This window comes from Pleurodeles waltl, chromosome 10, assembly GCF_031143425.1.
Source record: "Pleurodeles waltl isolate 20211129_DDA chromosome 10, aPleWal1.hap1.20221129, whole genome shotgun sequence".
NCBI classification, from domain to species: Eukaryota; Metazoa; Chordata; class Amphibia; order Caudata; family Salamandridae; genus Pleurodeles; species Pleurodeles waltl.
The window spans coordinates 898,428,681-898,443,634 of record NC_090449.1 but is presented as its reverse complement, the minus strand read 5'-3'; the positions used below and the strand labels follow the sequence as shown (position 1 = coordinate 898,443,634).

The 14,954-nt window shown below is 45.5% G+C and overlaps 1 protein-coding gene across 1 annotated transcript in view; it reads left to right on the top strand.

The window, feature by feature from the left end:
- The window catches only part of LOC138262460 (protein FAM133-like), a 101,239-nt gene that overhangs the window by 50,531 nt on the left and 35,754 nt on the right, over positions 1-14,954 (top strand). The window contains exon 4 of the mRNA XM_069212355.1: positions 11,796-11,843. Coding sequence (XP_069068456.1) covers positions 11,796-11,843 — 48 coding nt within the window. The remainder of the gene's footprint in view (positions 1-11,795; positions 11,844-14,954) is intronic.

Here is a 14,954-nt window from a genome sequence, read left to right as displayed (position 1 = left end):
TGCCCCCCCCCCACCCACTTTGCCATATGGCACATGCTCTCATCTGTCGGGCGTTGCACTCCTCATTCGCCCCCACCCCACCCCACCAACTTACATCCACCCCAATCCACACAGGCATAGCCCATTCCATTAGCACACGGGGTACTCACTTGTTGGTCTGGAGGACCGTAGAGTAGCGCATACTTCGGGAGGACCCCATCCACGAGCTTGTCCAATTCTTCAGACGTGAAGGCAGGGGCCCTTTCCCCAGTCACAGCAGCCATTGTATCTTCCAGACCGAGGTCACAGCAGCACTTGCAGTATAGGTCCTCTCCTGTGGATGATCAGGTCTCGAGTGATTAAGCAGATAGAAAATGGCGGGCACGTCCGCGGCGGTGCGTACCGCGACCGCCGGCGCACTTCGTTATTGGCTCATGAAACCCATTGGCTTCAATGTTAACCAATGCGGCTTTGCGCCGCGGTCTTCGACCGCCTACCGCCACGGTGTGGCCCGCCAGCGCAGTGACCTCACATCCCATTGTCCCACTTCACAGGTCAGGCAGCCGCCATTTCAAGGGCCCACATGGCTTAATTTTGACTGCGACACACAGGCCTAGGCCTTGCATTGCCACACATACACGCCTTTCAACCCATTGCCATTCTTTAACTGTGCAAGATGTCTGTACGTACCTGTGGTTTGGCTGACTCTGTGCTCCATGTTGTCCTTCCTAGGCAACGTCCGCTGGGACTTGGGATGAGAAGGAGGAATCCTCGCGTGTACCGACCGCTGGTGGACCTGTCGACAATGGAAGAACGCCATATAATCCTTCGATACCGACTTGACCGTGCCACTATCCATGAACTGTGTGCCCAGCTGGAGCCAGCCCTGATGTCCCCCATCCGCCAACCCACAGGGATTCCCCCTCTGGTGCAGGTTTTGTCAGTCCTCCATTTTTTGGCCAGTGGGTCATTCCAGACCACAGTGGCCATGTCATCTGGAATGTCTCAGCCTATGTTTTCAAAGATTTTGAGCAGTGTTGTCTGCCCTGATGAAACTCATGCGGAGCTACATCATTTTCCCCGAGGAGGGTGACTTGCCCACAGTGAAGGGTGATTTCTATGCCCTTGGACATATCCCCAACATCATTGGTGCCATTGATGGGACCCATGTGGCTTTGGTACCCCCAAAAGACGATGAGCAGGTGTACCGAAACAGAAAGAATTATCATTCGATGAATGTCCAGGTGGTCTGTTTGGCTGACCAGTACATCTCCCATGTAAATGCCAAGTTCCCAGGGTCAGTGCATGACGCGTATGTGATGCGAAATAGCAGCATCCCCTATGTGATGGAGCAGCTACAGAGACAACGTGTGTGGCTAATAGGTGACTCTGGTTACCCCAACCTGCCGTGGCTACTGACCCCAGTAAGGAATCCCCGGACAAGGGCAGAGGAACGCTACAATGAGGCCCATGGGCGTACAAGGAGGGTGATTGAGCGAACCTTTGGCCTCCTGAAGGCCAGGTTTAGGTGCCTGCATATGACTGGTGGATCCCTAATGTACTCACCAAAGAAGGTGTGCCATATCATCGTGGTGTGCTGTATGCTTCACAACCTGGCTTTGCGACGCCAGGTGCCTTTCCTGCAGGAGGATGGTGCAGATGGTGGTGTTGTAGAAGCCGTGGAGCCTGTGGAGAGTGAAGAGGAGGAAGACTCTGAGGACGACACAGACAATAGGGACAGAGTGATACAACAGTATTTCCAGTAACACCCAGGTAAGAATCACCCACGCCATTTCACAATTGCTTCTAGCCTCCTGCATCTATACTTTCTGTAGTTCCCCACAGATGTTTTTTTATTAATTTATGCCTTTCCCTTCCCTTCTCAGTGCTGTCTGACTCAGTACCTGACTTCTGCTTGGTTCGCCCATGAAATACAGCGTATTGACATTGGTATGTTGTCATGACTAATTGACAGAACAGAAATTGAACAGTAATATGTTATCCCTTTGTTAATAATACAGCATGACTCAAAACAGGTTTGTGTGCAAAATGTGATTTATTTACAGTGCTAGATACCGGTACATGTGATTCTAAGGGTGATGGGTGGGGGTGGAGGAATATCCATGGCAGAGTCCAGTTCTCAGTCTCACAGGTGCATTGTTCTTTTGCCTGTGGAAGGATGGAGCATAGGCAGTTCATGGTTGGACAGGGTGGCAATGTGGGACAGTGGGAAGACTTGAGGGGGTATGTCCTGCTGGCGGGGGTCTTGACATCCTACTCTGTCTTTTTCTTTGGTCTCAGGCTCCTCTTACGGGGTGGTTGTTCTTCAGCAGGAGGTGGGGTTCTGGGGGGCTGTCGAGGTGTTGGGACCTCCTGTCCACTAGCGCCGGCGAAGGTGGTAGGCTGTTCCTGGTCCGGCCTAGTGACAGGGGCCCTGTGTGGTGCACCATGGTCCCGCAACGCGTCCTCTATCCTGTGGAGGGCCAGGACGATGGTCCCCATTGCGGTCCCGATGATTCTCAGCTCCCTGAAGCCCATGTAGCGTTCCTCCTGCTGTGCCTGGATCTCAGTGAACCTGGCCAGTACCGTCGCCATCGTTTCTTGGGAGTGGTGGTAGGCCCCCATGAGGGTGGTGAGGGCCTCTTGGAGAGTGGGTTCCCTGGGCCTCTCCTCCCCCCCCTGTCGCACAGCAGCCCTCCGAGCTGCCCGGTTTCCCCCGGCCTCTGTCCCCTGGCTGGTGTGCCCGCTCCCACTGCCCCCAGGTCCCTGTTGTTGTTGGGGTGTCGGGTTAGCCTGGGTGCCCTGTAGTGGCAGACACACCGCTGATTGAGCTGTCCTAGAGACAGAGGCATGGGCCCGCTGGGTGGGAGCTGTGCTGGTGTCGGCAGAGGGGGTCGGGTCTGGTGTGGCCTGTGTCTGGGTGAGGGGAACCGACTGCCCTGAGGTCCCCGATGGTCCGGGCTGGTCATCAGGTTCACTGTCGACAGAGCTGCTATCCTCAGTGTGGGCCTGTTCCGGTGGTGGGATGGACACTTCTGGACCCTCCTGGCTGGTGTGTTGTCGTTCGGGTCCTGCATGGGGTAAGAGAGTTTGGTTATTGTTTCTGTGTGTGCAATAGCATGCGTGTTGTGGGTGCCCTTGTCCCCCAGTGCAGGCATTCCCTGGAGGGAGGTGTTGTGAGGGTATTTAGTGGGGGGGAGGGGTTAGTGCAGTGGTCATGCTTAGGTGATGGGTGCCCATGGTTTGTGTTGGCATGCAGGAGTTGGGGTTGGGATGGGTGGGTTGTGCTGGTGAGACATTGTCAGGAAGGATGTGTGCTGGGGGGCTGGGGGTGAGGGTGGGGGTGTGGGTTGGCATGCTGGTGGGGTGTGGGGGATATAGTAGTTGAGATGGGACTTACCAGAGTCCATTCCTCCGGCTACTCCTGCGAGGCCCTGAGGATGCAGGATGGTCAAGACGTCTTGTTCCCACGATGTAAATTCGGGAGGGGTGGGTGGGGGTCCGCCGCCAGTCTTCTGGACTGCGATGTTGTGCCTCGAGACCATCGACCGGACCTTCCCCCGTAGGTCGTTCCATCTTTTGCGGATGTCGTCCCTATTCCTGGGATGCTGTCCCACCGCGTTGACCCTGTCCACGATCCGCTGCCATAGCTCCGCCTTCCTGGCTATACTGGTGTGCTGCACCTGCGAGCCGAAGAGCTGGGGTTCCACTCTTAGGATTTCCTCCACCATGACCCGGAGTTCTTGGTCCGAAAAGCGTGGATGCCTTTGGGGTGCCATGGGGTGGTGTGGGTGAGGTGTGGGGTGGTGTATGTGATGAGGAGTGTGTTGGTGAGTGGTGCTTTGTGCTACTATGTGGTGTGTGTGATGGTGTAGTGTGCCTCAGTGTGTCTTGCTTTGGATTATCTGCTGTGTCTCTCTCTCCTTCTCTCAGTATTTGGGGTCGCAGGGGTTTGTGGGTGATGTGGGTGTGTGTTTTATAGTTGGTTGATTGTGTGGGAGTGGTGTGTGTATGTGTATCAGGAGTGTGTTTTTCAAATTGTCCAATGTGGCTGTGTTTTGGTGCTGTGTGTGTATTCTGACCGCGGCGGTGTGTAGCGCTAATGGAATACCGCGTTTGAATGACCGCCGTGTGGATTCGTGGGTCGTAATGGCATGGGCGTATTTCTGTTGGCGTGACGGTGGAGGTTTGGTCATCTCCAGTTTATCGCTGCCCGCCGATGTGGCGGGCTGCAGTGGAGGACGGATTTTTGGAGGTTTGGCCGTTATGGGTCAGAATGACCGTGGCGGTTGACCGCGGCTGCGGCGGTGTTATGGCGGTCTTCTGACCGGCGGTAAGGGCATTTTACCGCCGAGGTCAGAATCACCCCCTTAGTCTCTTTTTCGAAGATTTTCTTCAGCGGGACGAACCTGCCAGTCCAATCCGACCTCCTGGAGCCCTTCTCCGGATACGCGATGCGGGAATCCTTGGTGAAGATTTTTACCTTCAGACTTAGTCGTTTTTTCGAGGTGAAAATCCTTCGACCGGGGTAAACTTGGATCTTGATCCGACGTCCCTGGAGCCCTCGTCCGGATACGCTGGCTGGGAGGTCCCAGTCAACTTTTTACCTTTGGACTTAGGGGGTCATTCTGACCCTGGCGGCCGGTGGCCGCCAGGGCCACCGACCACGGGAGCACCGCCAACAGGCTGGCGGTGCTCCCACGAGCATTCTGACCGCGGCGGTTCAGCCGCGGTCAGAAGCGGAAAGTCGGCGGTCTCCCGCCGACTTCCCGCTGCTCGGGGGAATCCTCCATGGCGGCGGAGCGCGCTCCGCCGCCATGGGGATTCTGACACCCCCTACCGCCATCCTGTTCCTGGCGGGTCTCCCGCCAGGAACAGGATGGCGGTAGGGGGTGCCGCGGGGCCCCCGTAAGAGGGCCCCACTGTGTATTTCAGTGTCTGCAATGCAGACACTGAAATACGCGACGGGTGCAAACTGCACCCGTCGCACCCCTGCAACTACGCCGGCTCAATTCTGAGCCGGCGTCCTCGTTGCAGGGGCATTTCCTCTGGGCCGGCGGGCGTTCTTTTGGAGAGCGCCCGCCGGCCCAGAGGAAATGTCTGAATGGCCGCCGCGGTCTTCTGACCGCGGTGCGGTCAGTTGGCGGCTCCCTCCAGGCGGGCAGCTCCCTCCGCCCGCCGGGCTCAGAATGAACCCCTTAGTCTCTTTTTTGGAGATTTTCTTTACCGGGATGAACCAGCAAATCAGGCCGGGTCGCAGTTGAGGCAAGCCGGCTAGAGTTGCTGCGGCGGGTTGGTCCCTCTATGGAGCTTTTTTTTTAAAAAAATTCTCCAAACTTCTGGAGCTTCTCCCAGATGTCCTTTTAAGGTTCTTTTAAGGTCCACAGCTCACCTCAAGGGTCCAGAAGCTCTGAGATGGTCCTTTGGGGGTGCGGACTACAACTCCCAGAATGCACCTGGCGCAAACTCCTTTTTGGCCACTGGGCAGTGGCCAGCTGGTTGATTTCTTCAGGAGTTGGTGCAGGGGACTCTGGTTAGCAATTTTTCACCTGTAGCAAACAGGGAGTCCCTCCTTGAACCAGTTGAAGCCAGGCAAAGTCCTTCTTGTGGTGAAGCCCAAGTGTGCAGCTGGTGCAGTCCTTCTGAGTGCAGGTTCCAGGTGCAGGCCAGGGGTCTAGCAGGGCAGTCCTTCTTCTCCTTTGGTTCTTCCTTGTTGGAATCTGATGGGGATCTGAGGTGTGGGTGCAGGTCTGCCAGTTTTATCCTTGCTCCTGGGTGAAAAGCGGGGGGGGGGGGTCCTGGTTCTCCAATCAGGTGCAGGGTTCTTCCCCCTGTGATGACCACTTCCTGGGAAGTGAGGCAAAAATGAATCCCAGGAGGCAACATTCTCCAAAAATCCATCATGGCTGAATCTGATTTTTGGAGGTTACATCTGGCTGAGCCCACCCACTGGTGTGGCTAAAAATCATAAACACACCCCTCTCCTGCCCTCTCCTAATCTAATCAAGGGGGCACCTAGTTGTTTGGGGTTGCAGGATGTGGGGGTGTTGCTGGTTGCTCCATATGTCCTTCTCTGCCTTTGAAGACCAGTTTGGCAGCCCTCCCCCTTCCTGCCTCACCATCTGCTGAGGGGAGATTCCCTTCTACAGGCACATTCCTTTGTGTGAAGCCAGGCCACTTCACACCTCATCAATGCAGCCTGGCCAGGCTGCTAGAGGCTGGCCAATCAGAGCACAGCAGCAAAAACAATGCAGGGCTGAAATTTACAACTTTTCAGGTAAAGTTTAAAACTCTTTACCTGAACAAGTTATATTAAATCCAACAACTGCAAGTTGCAGGATTTATTACAACAATTAATTTGATACCAAACACTTGGTATCCATAATTTAAGGAGGCTTTACAAATTAAAATAAAGTCTCCCCATTCTAGCCTATGAAGGCCATTTACTACAATGAGAAAACGAATTTGGCTGTTTTTACCTCACCAGAGCTTATAAGACTATTTTTATAAGGTCCCTGCTTATAGTTACATGGCACCCAGCCCTAGGGGCACATAGGGCACACCTTAGGGGTGACTTATAAGTAAAAATAAGGTAGTTTAAGACTCTGGAACTACTTTTAATTCCAAAGTCGAATTTGCATATAACTTTAATTTAAAAGCAGCCAGCAAGGCAGGCCTGCCTTTAAAATGACACTGGGCACCTCAGCAGTGCACCTATGGGTGCACTACCTATGCTGTGGTCCCTAAACCTACATGCCCTACCATATACTAGGGACTTATAGGTAGGTTAACTTTTAATTAGCCTAATGTGCATATCCATTTTACACAGAGCACTGCCCCTGGGACTGGTAAGCAGTACCCAGGGCACAGCCAAGAGTCAGTAACCACCAGTACCTGTCCAGAACGTGTGGGGGTGACCAGGGCAAAAAGGAGGACTTTCCTACAAAGGGGAAACGTGGACCTTGGTAAGTCCTAAGGGAGGGAAGTAAAGGTAAGTATGAAGATTTTATCATAAACAGGTAATGTTCACATATGAGTGGAAAGCAGGACAACAAAGTGAACTGAACGTGGTAAGGTAAGTGTGCATGGCAGGGCATTAAGTATGGTGGTGAAAAGCAAAGTAGAGAGAAAGTGCTTACGCATATACGTGGCGCAAGAATACACAGGCAGTGGTTGGTCATATAACTTATTAAGCCTGGATAGATTATAAAATAGAAGAGTGGCCAGGGGTCAGAAAGAAAAGTGCAGGCGTAGGTAATTGAAAAAACCTTAATGGTGCTGGCGTACATATGGGCAGAGGTGCGTGCGTAAGTGTGAACTTATCCAGGTGGATTGGAGCAGTGAGTCGTGATAAAGTGATGAAGAACTCCCTATCTGGTCTCGGCATCTAGGTATGGAAGTTCGTACCAACCAGGCGATCAAAGTTATGGAAGGCCGGGGTTAAGCTAGGTGAGGGGGGAAGAAACCCAGTCAATGCCAGCGCAACCAAAAGCAAAAGAAAAGAACTAGCGGGGGGCAGCCATATTGAGCCAAGTGAAACCGTGCCCGAAAACACGGTCATGACATAACAGTATCTGAGATACAGTAAAGACACGACACAGTAAACAAGGTGCCAAAATTTAAAAAAAGCAAAAGGTAGTGAAGGCCGAGATGCACCTTACCGAATGTGTGGATTGAGTCTATTGTTAACGAGTCTGTCTGTCCAAATAAGTCGCCGGTAAACAAATGAGTCGGCCTGCGTTAAAAGCAGAAGAGAGTGAGCGTCATAAAAGGGGGGGACCAGGGGGTAATGCGGAAACCCTGAGAGTTGTAGGGAGATCAATGGCGGCAATGTTGGGAGAATGTCGGTACCGTGTGAAGTGATTAGCAGGGGCGATGGGGGGGAAAGAACCCTAAAGTCAAGCACAGTAGCAAAGTAAGGGTAAGGGAAGAAAAGGTATAGAAGAACAACAGAGTCACTTACTCTGGCTATGAAAAGTTAAATAAGAAGTGATAGCTGGTGGATAATAACAAATCAAAGAGAAAACCATACTAGTATATGTTGAACATGGTATATCAAACCCATAAGGCACATGTACATTGCATAGGGTAGTGGTGTAAGTATAAGAATATTGGAAAGAAATATGTCCTGACCATTAAGTCAGAGAAGTACAATTACAAGGTTGCTCAAACAAAATATGATGCAATTCACACTGCAGGTACAGTGTATGTACAGTTTACCTGAAGATACATATCAAGGTGTCGTAACATAAAAACTGTAAAATTAAAATTGAAATTGGAGGTGTGTTATACAGAATCGTGGTAGCAATCATACAAACACGGAATTTGACAGAAATAATTGGAGGTGGACATAAGGGCGCATCATTATGCATCTTCGCAATATTAGCCGCGGGGATGGCCAGGGAGACTCCCCAGATCAGTATATAAATAGTATTACATATGTATTGAAAGTAAAATATCGAAACAGGTCAGATTCAAAAGGATGCAGTTCGGACAATGTACAGTGTAAGATAGGTAGATTTAGGTAAGAAACACATGTAGTTCATTGTACATCAGAACGTGATCACCGGGGTTTTGGTAAAGAGCCTTTAGTCTAATTTTAGTAAATTAATGGAAGTGTCAAGGATCATGCACTGGAAAGAGCAATACTGGTCAGTTTGCATCATCTTGCACTTAAACTATTGTGAGTAATAGTGATGCTGCTACCATGTTTGTCACAGCTGACGATAGACTAGTGAGGTGGTATCAGAAGGCCTATTAGGTTTTGAGAGGAATCGCTGAGCAAGGTTTCGGTTAGGATACGGAGATCTAGGTCAAAGGAGATGATGATGTTCACCGGTTGTATGACCGAATCACGAGGCCTTTTTAACCCATGCTTTTACAACGCGGTTTGAACCACGCAGATATTTACAATGACTTGCTTTAGGGGGCGCTGGACTTTGGAATAGTATAATTTACTCTTCCAACTACAGACTGCGCTACAGTAGAGAGAAGGTGTTGGAGTCCAATAACGCATACCCTAAAACTAGTCGTCGTAAAGACCTATGTGGTTCAGGCATGCGTGGTAAAGACGCATCCGCTGTTGAGACTGCGTTGTTAAGGAACGGCATGGTTCCCATTGCGTAGTAAAGGCTGTTTCCCATGTTCACCACCTCTAGTCTGTGCATGACTGCCAACCAGCACTTGTCTAGCATACAATGCAGAGTGGAAACAGGCAATACATTTAAATGGGTAACTATTGGTTAAATTGGGATTTTAACCTGATTAAGGGGGAGTTCACTTGTCTGTGTCCACTGGAAGTGAGTGAGTCTGAGATCTTTAATTATAGGAATAGATAGAGGGGACCAGGTCAGGACCAGGGCATGGAGACAATTGGACCAATTTATATAGTACAGCTGACAGCGATTAGTTAAAGGAAATTACAGGACAAGATGCACGATGCTCGTGCGCATGGATCAGTCGGGCAACTACAGAAATGCATGTACTGCATTGCAGTACTCCAAATGTATGAACATACTGTAGAGACCTTGGACTATTGTTACCTCAGGAGATGAATCCAAAGAGGGTAAGGATTGGCTAGGTGTGGAGATTGTAGTATTCTAAAAGGAGAATCCAAAGACTTATTGAACAATGACACTCTACTTCTTTCTTCCACCTCAAATATTATCTCCATCTCAGAGGAGCCAAAGATTAAGTGAACATGAAGCCCTTATCATTAATAATATATTCATCATTCTGGTTGGCATCTGTCAATTGGTTCATCTTTCTCTATCCCTCTTTCTCTTATTCCGTTTTGCTATCCTTCCATGATTTCATACATGTCTACGAGTGACTGGGTTCCTTGCTATACTCCTTTATGCATGTTGAAATGTATATATGGATGCCTGTATGCCTTTTCCCTTATATGCTTGGGCACTTATGTCTGTGTGCTTAAAATTACTGTATGTACATGGGTTCCTGTATTAGATTTGTCTGTGTGCTTGTGTGCCTGTAAGTCTGTTTAAATCAGTGTCTGTAGGTAGGTTGGTGTGCATGTGTCCATGGATGCTGTAGGTGGTAAGGTATTTGTCCACCGGCTCCTTTGCCTGAGTGCATGTTTGGTTGTAACCTTGTGCAGATGTGTTATTAATAGGTGCCTTTAATTTCGTTCCACTGCATGCATGGAAGCCTGTGTGTAGTTTGATGTCTGTAGGGAACTTTCTTGGTCTGGGTGGACATGGTGTGCCTATAGGTATGATTCCCTTTCAAATTGTATAGATCACCAAAAGGTGATTGTGTGCATGACATCTTTTCACAGTGTTGAAATATCAGTCTTATTGGATTTGCATTGCTTGCTCAGTTTTCCCATATTTTATTGTAATTAGGCCTACAGCACACTTTCTATAAAAAACAGCAAACCTAAATAATCTTTTTTTTTTTATTAACCATGCTCTTTCTAACAGTTGAGCCCCTAGCAGACGGAATACATTGCTTTATTTTGCCCAGTCTGTTACATTACCATATTCCTCTTATCCTAGTTCACATTTTTGGCTACTAAGCCTCAATGGCCTATGTTTGGTAACACCTTTACTGGTTATTAGCTTTTTTCCTAAGTTTGTGCAGGACACTTGAAGGTCACATTTACCTTATTGATCAATTGAAGTCTTGAAAGATAGGGTTGAGTCAATAGTGACTCTGATTGTGCACTGACCTAGAAGGTATGTGGGAAATGTGATGGTTTATTTCCTAAATCTTGTCCAATTTTAAGTTAAAGTTGCAATGCAGTAGCAGATAGGCATTTATTCTTAGATTTTACCTTAAACCTGATGATTACCATTCATGCAGATCTTTAAATGCCACCCTAAATTCAGATGCAGCTTCTTTTGGATTATTGTCTCATATCCATATTCTGTCATGATTACAATCTAGACCTGTCACAATTTCTATTTAGACTTTTCCTTTGTGTAGTGGGTTTGAGGATTGAGGGCCTATTATTTTGAACTAAAAGAGTGCTAAAGGGTGTTATCGTCAATCCTTGTGTTCAATTCAAAGTTCAAGGGTTTTGTGGCCACTTTCTGGCCTTGTGTATACTTTGAAAGAATTGCAAACTTTAGTTGTATTGGTCTATCATAACATCATCTATTTTACTTCAGTGCAATAACCTAAAAATTGTGGGCGTTGTAGATTGGTCATTTGATTGTATACTACTTTAAAACCTCAATCCATGACTGCCAATGATGTCACGAGCAGTTTTGCTTTTTATTAGAATGTTTTTGTTTTGTATTTGCAAGATGATACTTAATATGTTGTAAGATGACCCTAAAGGTATATTTTGCAGCAGTGTAGCAGTAAAAGTCTCCATCATAATGAAATTGGAAAATGTTTTAAAGTTTCGATCAACTTATAAAAAAAACTTTAATAGGATTACATCAGAGTTCAAACTTTAAATACATGGCTTATAACTAATAGTAAGCATATGGCAACAATTGTTGATTGCCTTCATAACATGAACAAGGATCTTCCGTAGAGGCTGTTCAGAACAGTCTTCAGTAACTGCTACTTGTTTAACAAGGGTACAGAAGGGTATTATTTTGAAAGGAAAGCTGACGTGAAGGACCCTTGAAGAAAGCAGGCACAATTTTTGGGATGATTGTTTGCAGGCAAACAACTCTCCTTGAGATGGAATTGATCTTGTTTGAGTAAATCGGGTGCATGTTTTCAATACAAAATACAATGTCTGCTATATGGGTTTGTGAAACCTTTGCGAACTTTCTTAACATGTTTGCATGCACTTTGTGCCAAATACTTAAGTCTGTATACAATTCTGTTATATTTAGGATGGAAGCAAAAAGAAAAAAAAGCCGGAGGATCAAGACAAGGAAAAGGTAACTTCCTTTTTATACAGAAAATGTGTCAAAATGAAATACCAATCATGGCATACAACTTGTGACCAGGATTTGGAGACATTTATTAAGTCCAAGACACTTTAAAGCTGTTCACTGAAAATGCTAGGTAATGTCATATGCATTTTCAAATGACAAGAGTACTCTTTTTCCAGCGATCTCCACTGCATATATCCACGCTTAATGATGGGACTCCTTCTGATGCTCTGTTCTCCATGCTTTCAGTGCATAAAAAGGATCTCTTATATGTCACATGCAAAAGTTTGAAAAAGCGCATCTTTGGTACATGATTGTGTAACGAAGCATAGCCTTTCATAAACATGCAGAAGACTGATTAATTCATAAGATTACATCCGTTAAATCAATTTCGAGCCTGAATACTGTGTCATGGTCTTTGTGGATTGGAGGATACAAAATTACTTTTGGACAATGGCCGATTCAGTTAGTCAATAAAAGGTGTACTGCAAAACAAAAACCTCTCTCCTTGAAGCATTTTGCACTGGGATATGCCTCTGCTGATGTGTATTTGTACCCTGTATGATTTGATAATTCAGTGTTGAATGGGTAACTTAAGACCTAACTGTCTGAGAATGTTGTGAAATTTCACAAGCAGCTTCAAATGCTTGTTCTGATAAGTGTTTCAGAGGGTATTTGTTTTGCAGTTTTTCAATGATTGAGAGTATTTTATGATTTGAATTGAGTCTTTTATAAACTGTGTAACCTTCTTGGGGCTGTAATTTATGTGCTTTGAGGATCCAGCATTGTTTGGATACATAGATATATTTAAAGAAATCAACTCTTGTGAGACAAATCAAGTCTTGTGATAATTTATTGTTCTGAATGTTTAATTAACTTTCAGAAAACAGAAGAAGTAACAAAAGCAATGAAAAGTAACATATGGAATAGCTGACATGAAACCCATGCAATATACATGTCGCACATAAGAAAAAAAGACATCACTAAACTACAATCCATTACATAAATAAATATATAAAAAAAAAAATATATATATATATATATATATATATATATATTCACTGAAAAAAACTAAGGTTGCAGGGACATTCTAGTCGTTATTTTCTGAATTTACTTACACAAACTCATACAAATTCAGCAGTTAAAGTTAAGAGTTCTTTCAAGTATTTATAACTCTAAATGCCTTAAAGTAACTATAACTCGTGCCCTTGCCATGCACAGTTTTCTTATCAAAAGTGTTATTGCAAATGTCGCAGTGATAATATCAAAGATGCCATACACAATCTCATCAGTGATATAATATGAGGAGTAATTAGGTTTTCATGGCAAAGGTGCATGTATATATAAAGAGTAAAAGAGTAAAAGGTATCTTAGTGTTATAAGTACCAAATGAACACGTAAGATCGACAATATATTGTAATTTTAGACAAAAGTAGCCAAATATATATAAATGGCAATAAAAACAAGAATGAAATAGAGAAATACTACAGATTAGATCCAATTGAGTGCAAATGGGAATATGAATAAAATGTTGGTGGGTCTCAAAGGTAGATTCTGTAAAGGGAGTGAAAAGAGAGAATGAAAGACAAGAAGAAAGAGAGTACCCTAGGGTTATATTACACAGAATTAAATTAGATACTTCCTACAAAACAAGAAAAAGCAAAATATTAGTAAGACATTTGTTATGAAGCAGACATAAAGATGTCTAGTGTGTGCCAGAGCTAATGTGAAGGGGGAGGTGTCCTTGGGGAGAATAATAAACTTTTCTGTATGCTCCTAAGGTAGGTAACCCGTGCCCACCACATGTTAAATGAAACACCATTCAATGTTTTCTATTCCAACAAGATAACTTTGACTGCTACCGTCAAAAGAAGACCTAGCAAATTCATATTGTTATCAGATATCTCCTAAGGTGGACTCAAGGCATGTGGGCCTAACGTGATAAGGAGAAAGATATTTTAAAATGTTAGAAACTCTGTTATGAACATTCGTCCAATAGATAGGTATTTACAAGTAAGACACATATGATCGAAAGTGCCAGCTGTATCCTTACAAGACCAGCAAAAGTCAGATTCAATAAGACATCATTTAAACATTTTGGACAGTGTCCAGTAGAGAAAATGTGCAGTGTAAAATGTGTCTGGGATAATGTTGGGATTAATTTATTGCTCAGAAGTTTAATGGAGATGGCCATTTCTCATCTGGAATCGGAGAAATGTTTGACTTTTGAAGGTATGTCGACTAATGTTGTTGAATGGGTGAATGAGACCGCACTAGAGCATTGCGGAAGATTTTATATTTTCAAAGCTACATGTCCATCTCTGGTCAACGTTTTGAAAAGAGAAAAAAATATGAAGGAGGTGATGTACTGTGTTTTTAAATGTTTGCTTTAATCTTTAAGAAGTTATAAAAATCCATATTGGATAATGATTAGTCACTACATTTATACCTGTTGCAGCCCAAACTGGACCTATATTGGTTGAAACCTCTGTAGATAGTTTTGAGTTATTCCACAATGAAAGAGCCAAAGACTTGGATAGTTTAGGTGATAAAGACTGGTCAAACGTTTGAGAGCTCAAATTGTATCATGAAAAATATGCGAAGAGTAGGGCAATTCAGGAAAGGTTATGGTTAATGCTGAAAACAAGGAATATGAGGATATAAGATGGTGCTTAATTAATAGCCAAGGGGCTACCATAGTAGTTGAGATATCAAAGGAACACACTCTGTGGGCTATGAGGAAAGCTGTTTGATAATTATACCAGTTTGGAAAATCACACCCTCCCATTGAACCCGGAAGTCTACGTTTTTAAAGAATCATTCTAGGTTTTTCATTAGACCACAAAAAATTGGGTGTTAATTTATCCAAGGTAGAGAAAAAGTGAAAAGACAGACTAACAGGAAGGGAGCGTAATCATCTGGTTTCCAATCTTCCTCACAGAGATATAAATTTAGGTGACCAAGAGGATAGTTGAGCCTTGATCTTATCTAAGCTCTTCAGTTCATTACAGTTATTGATTCCGCTATATTTTTAGAAAACCATTTGCCGAAATATTCAATATTTGTTAGCCATAGAACGCCTGATTGCCCAATGCAAGAAGGGTGACAAACATTAGG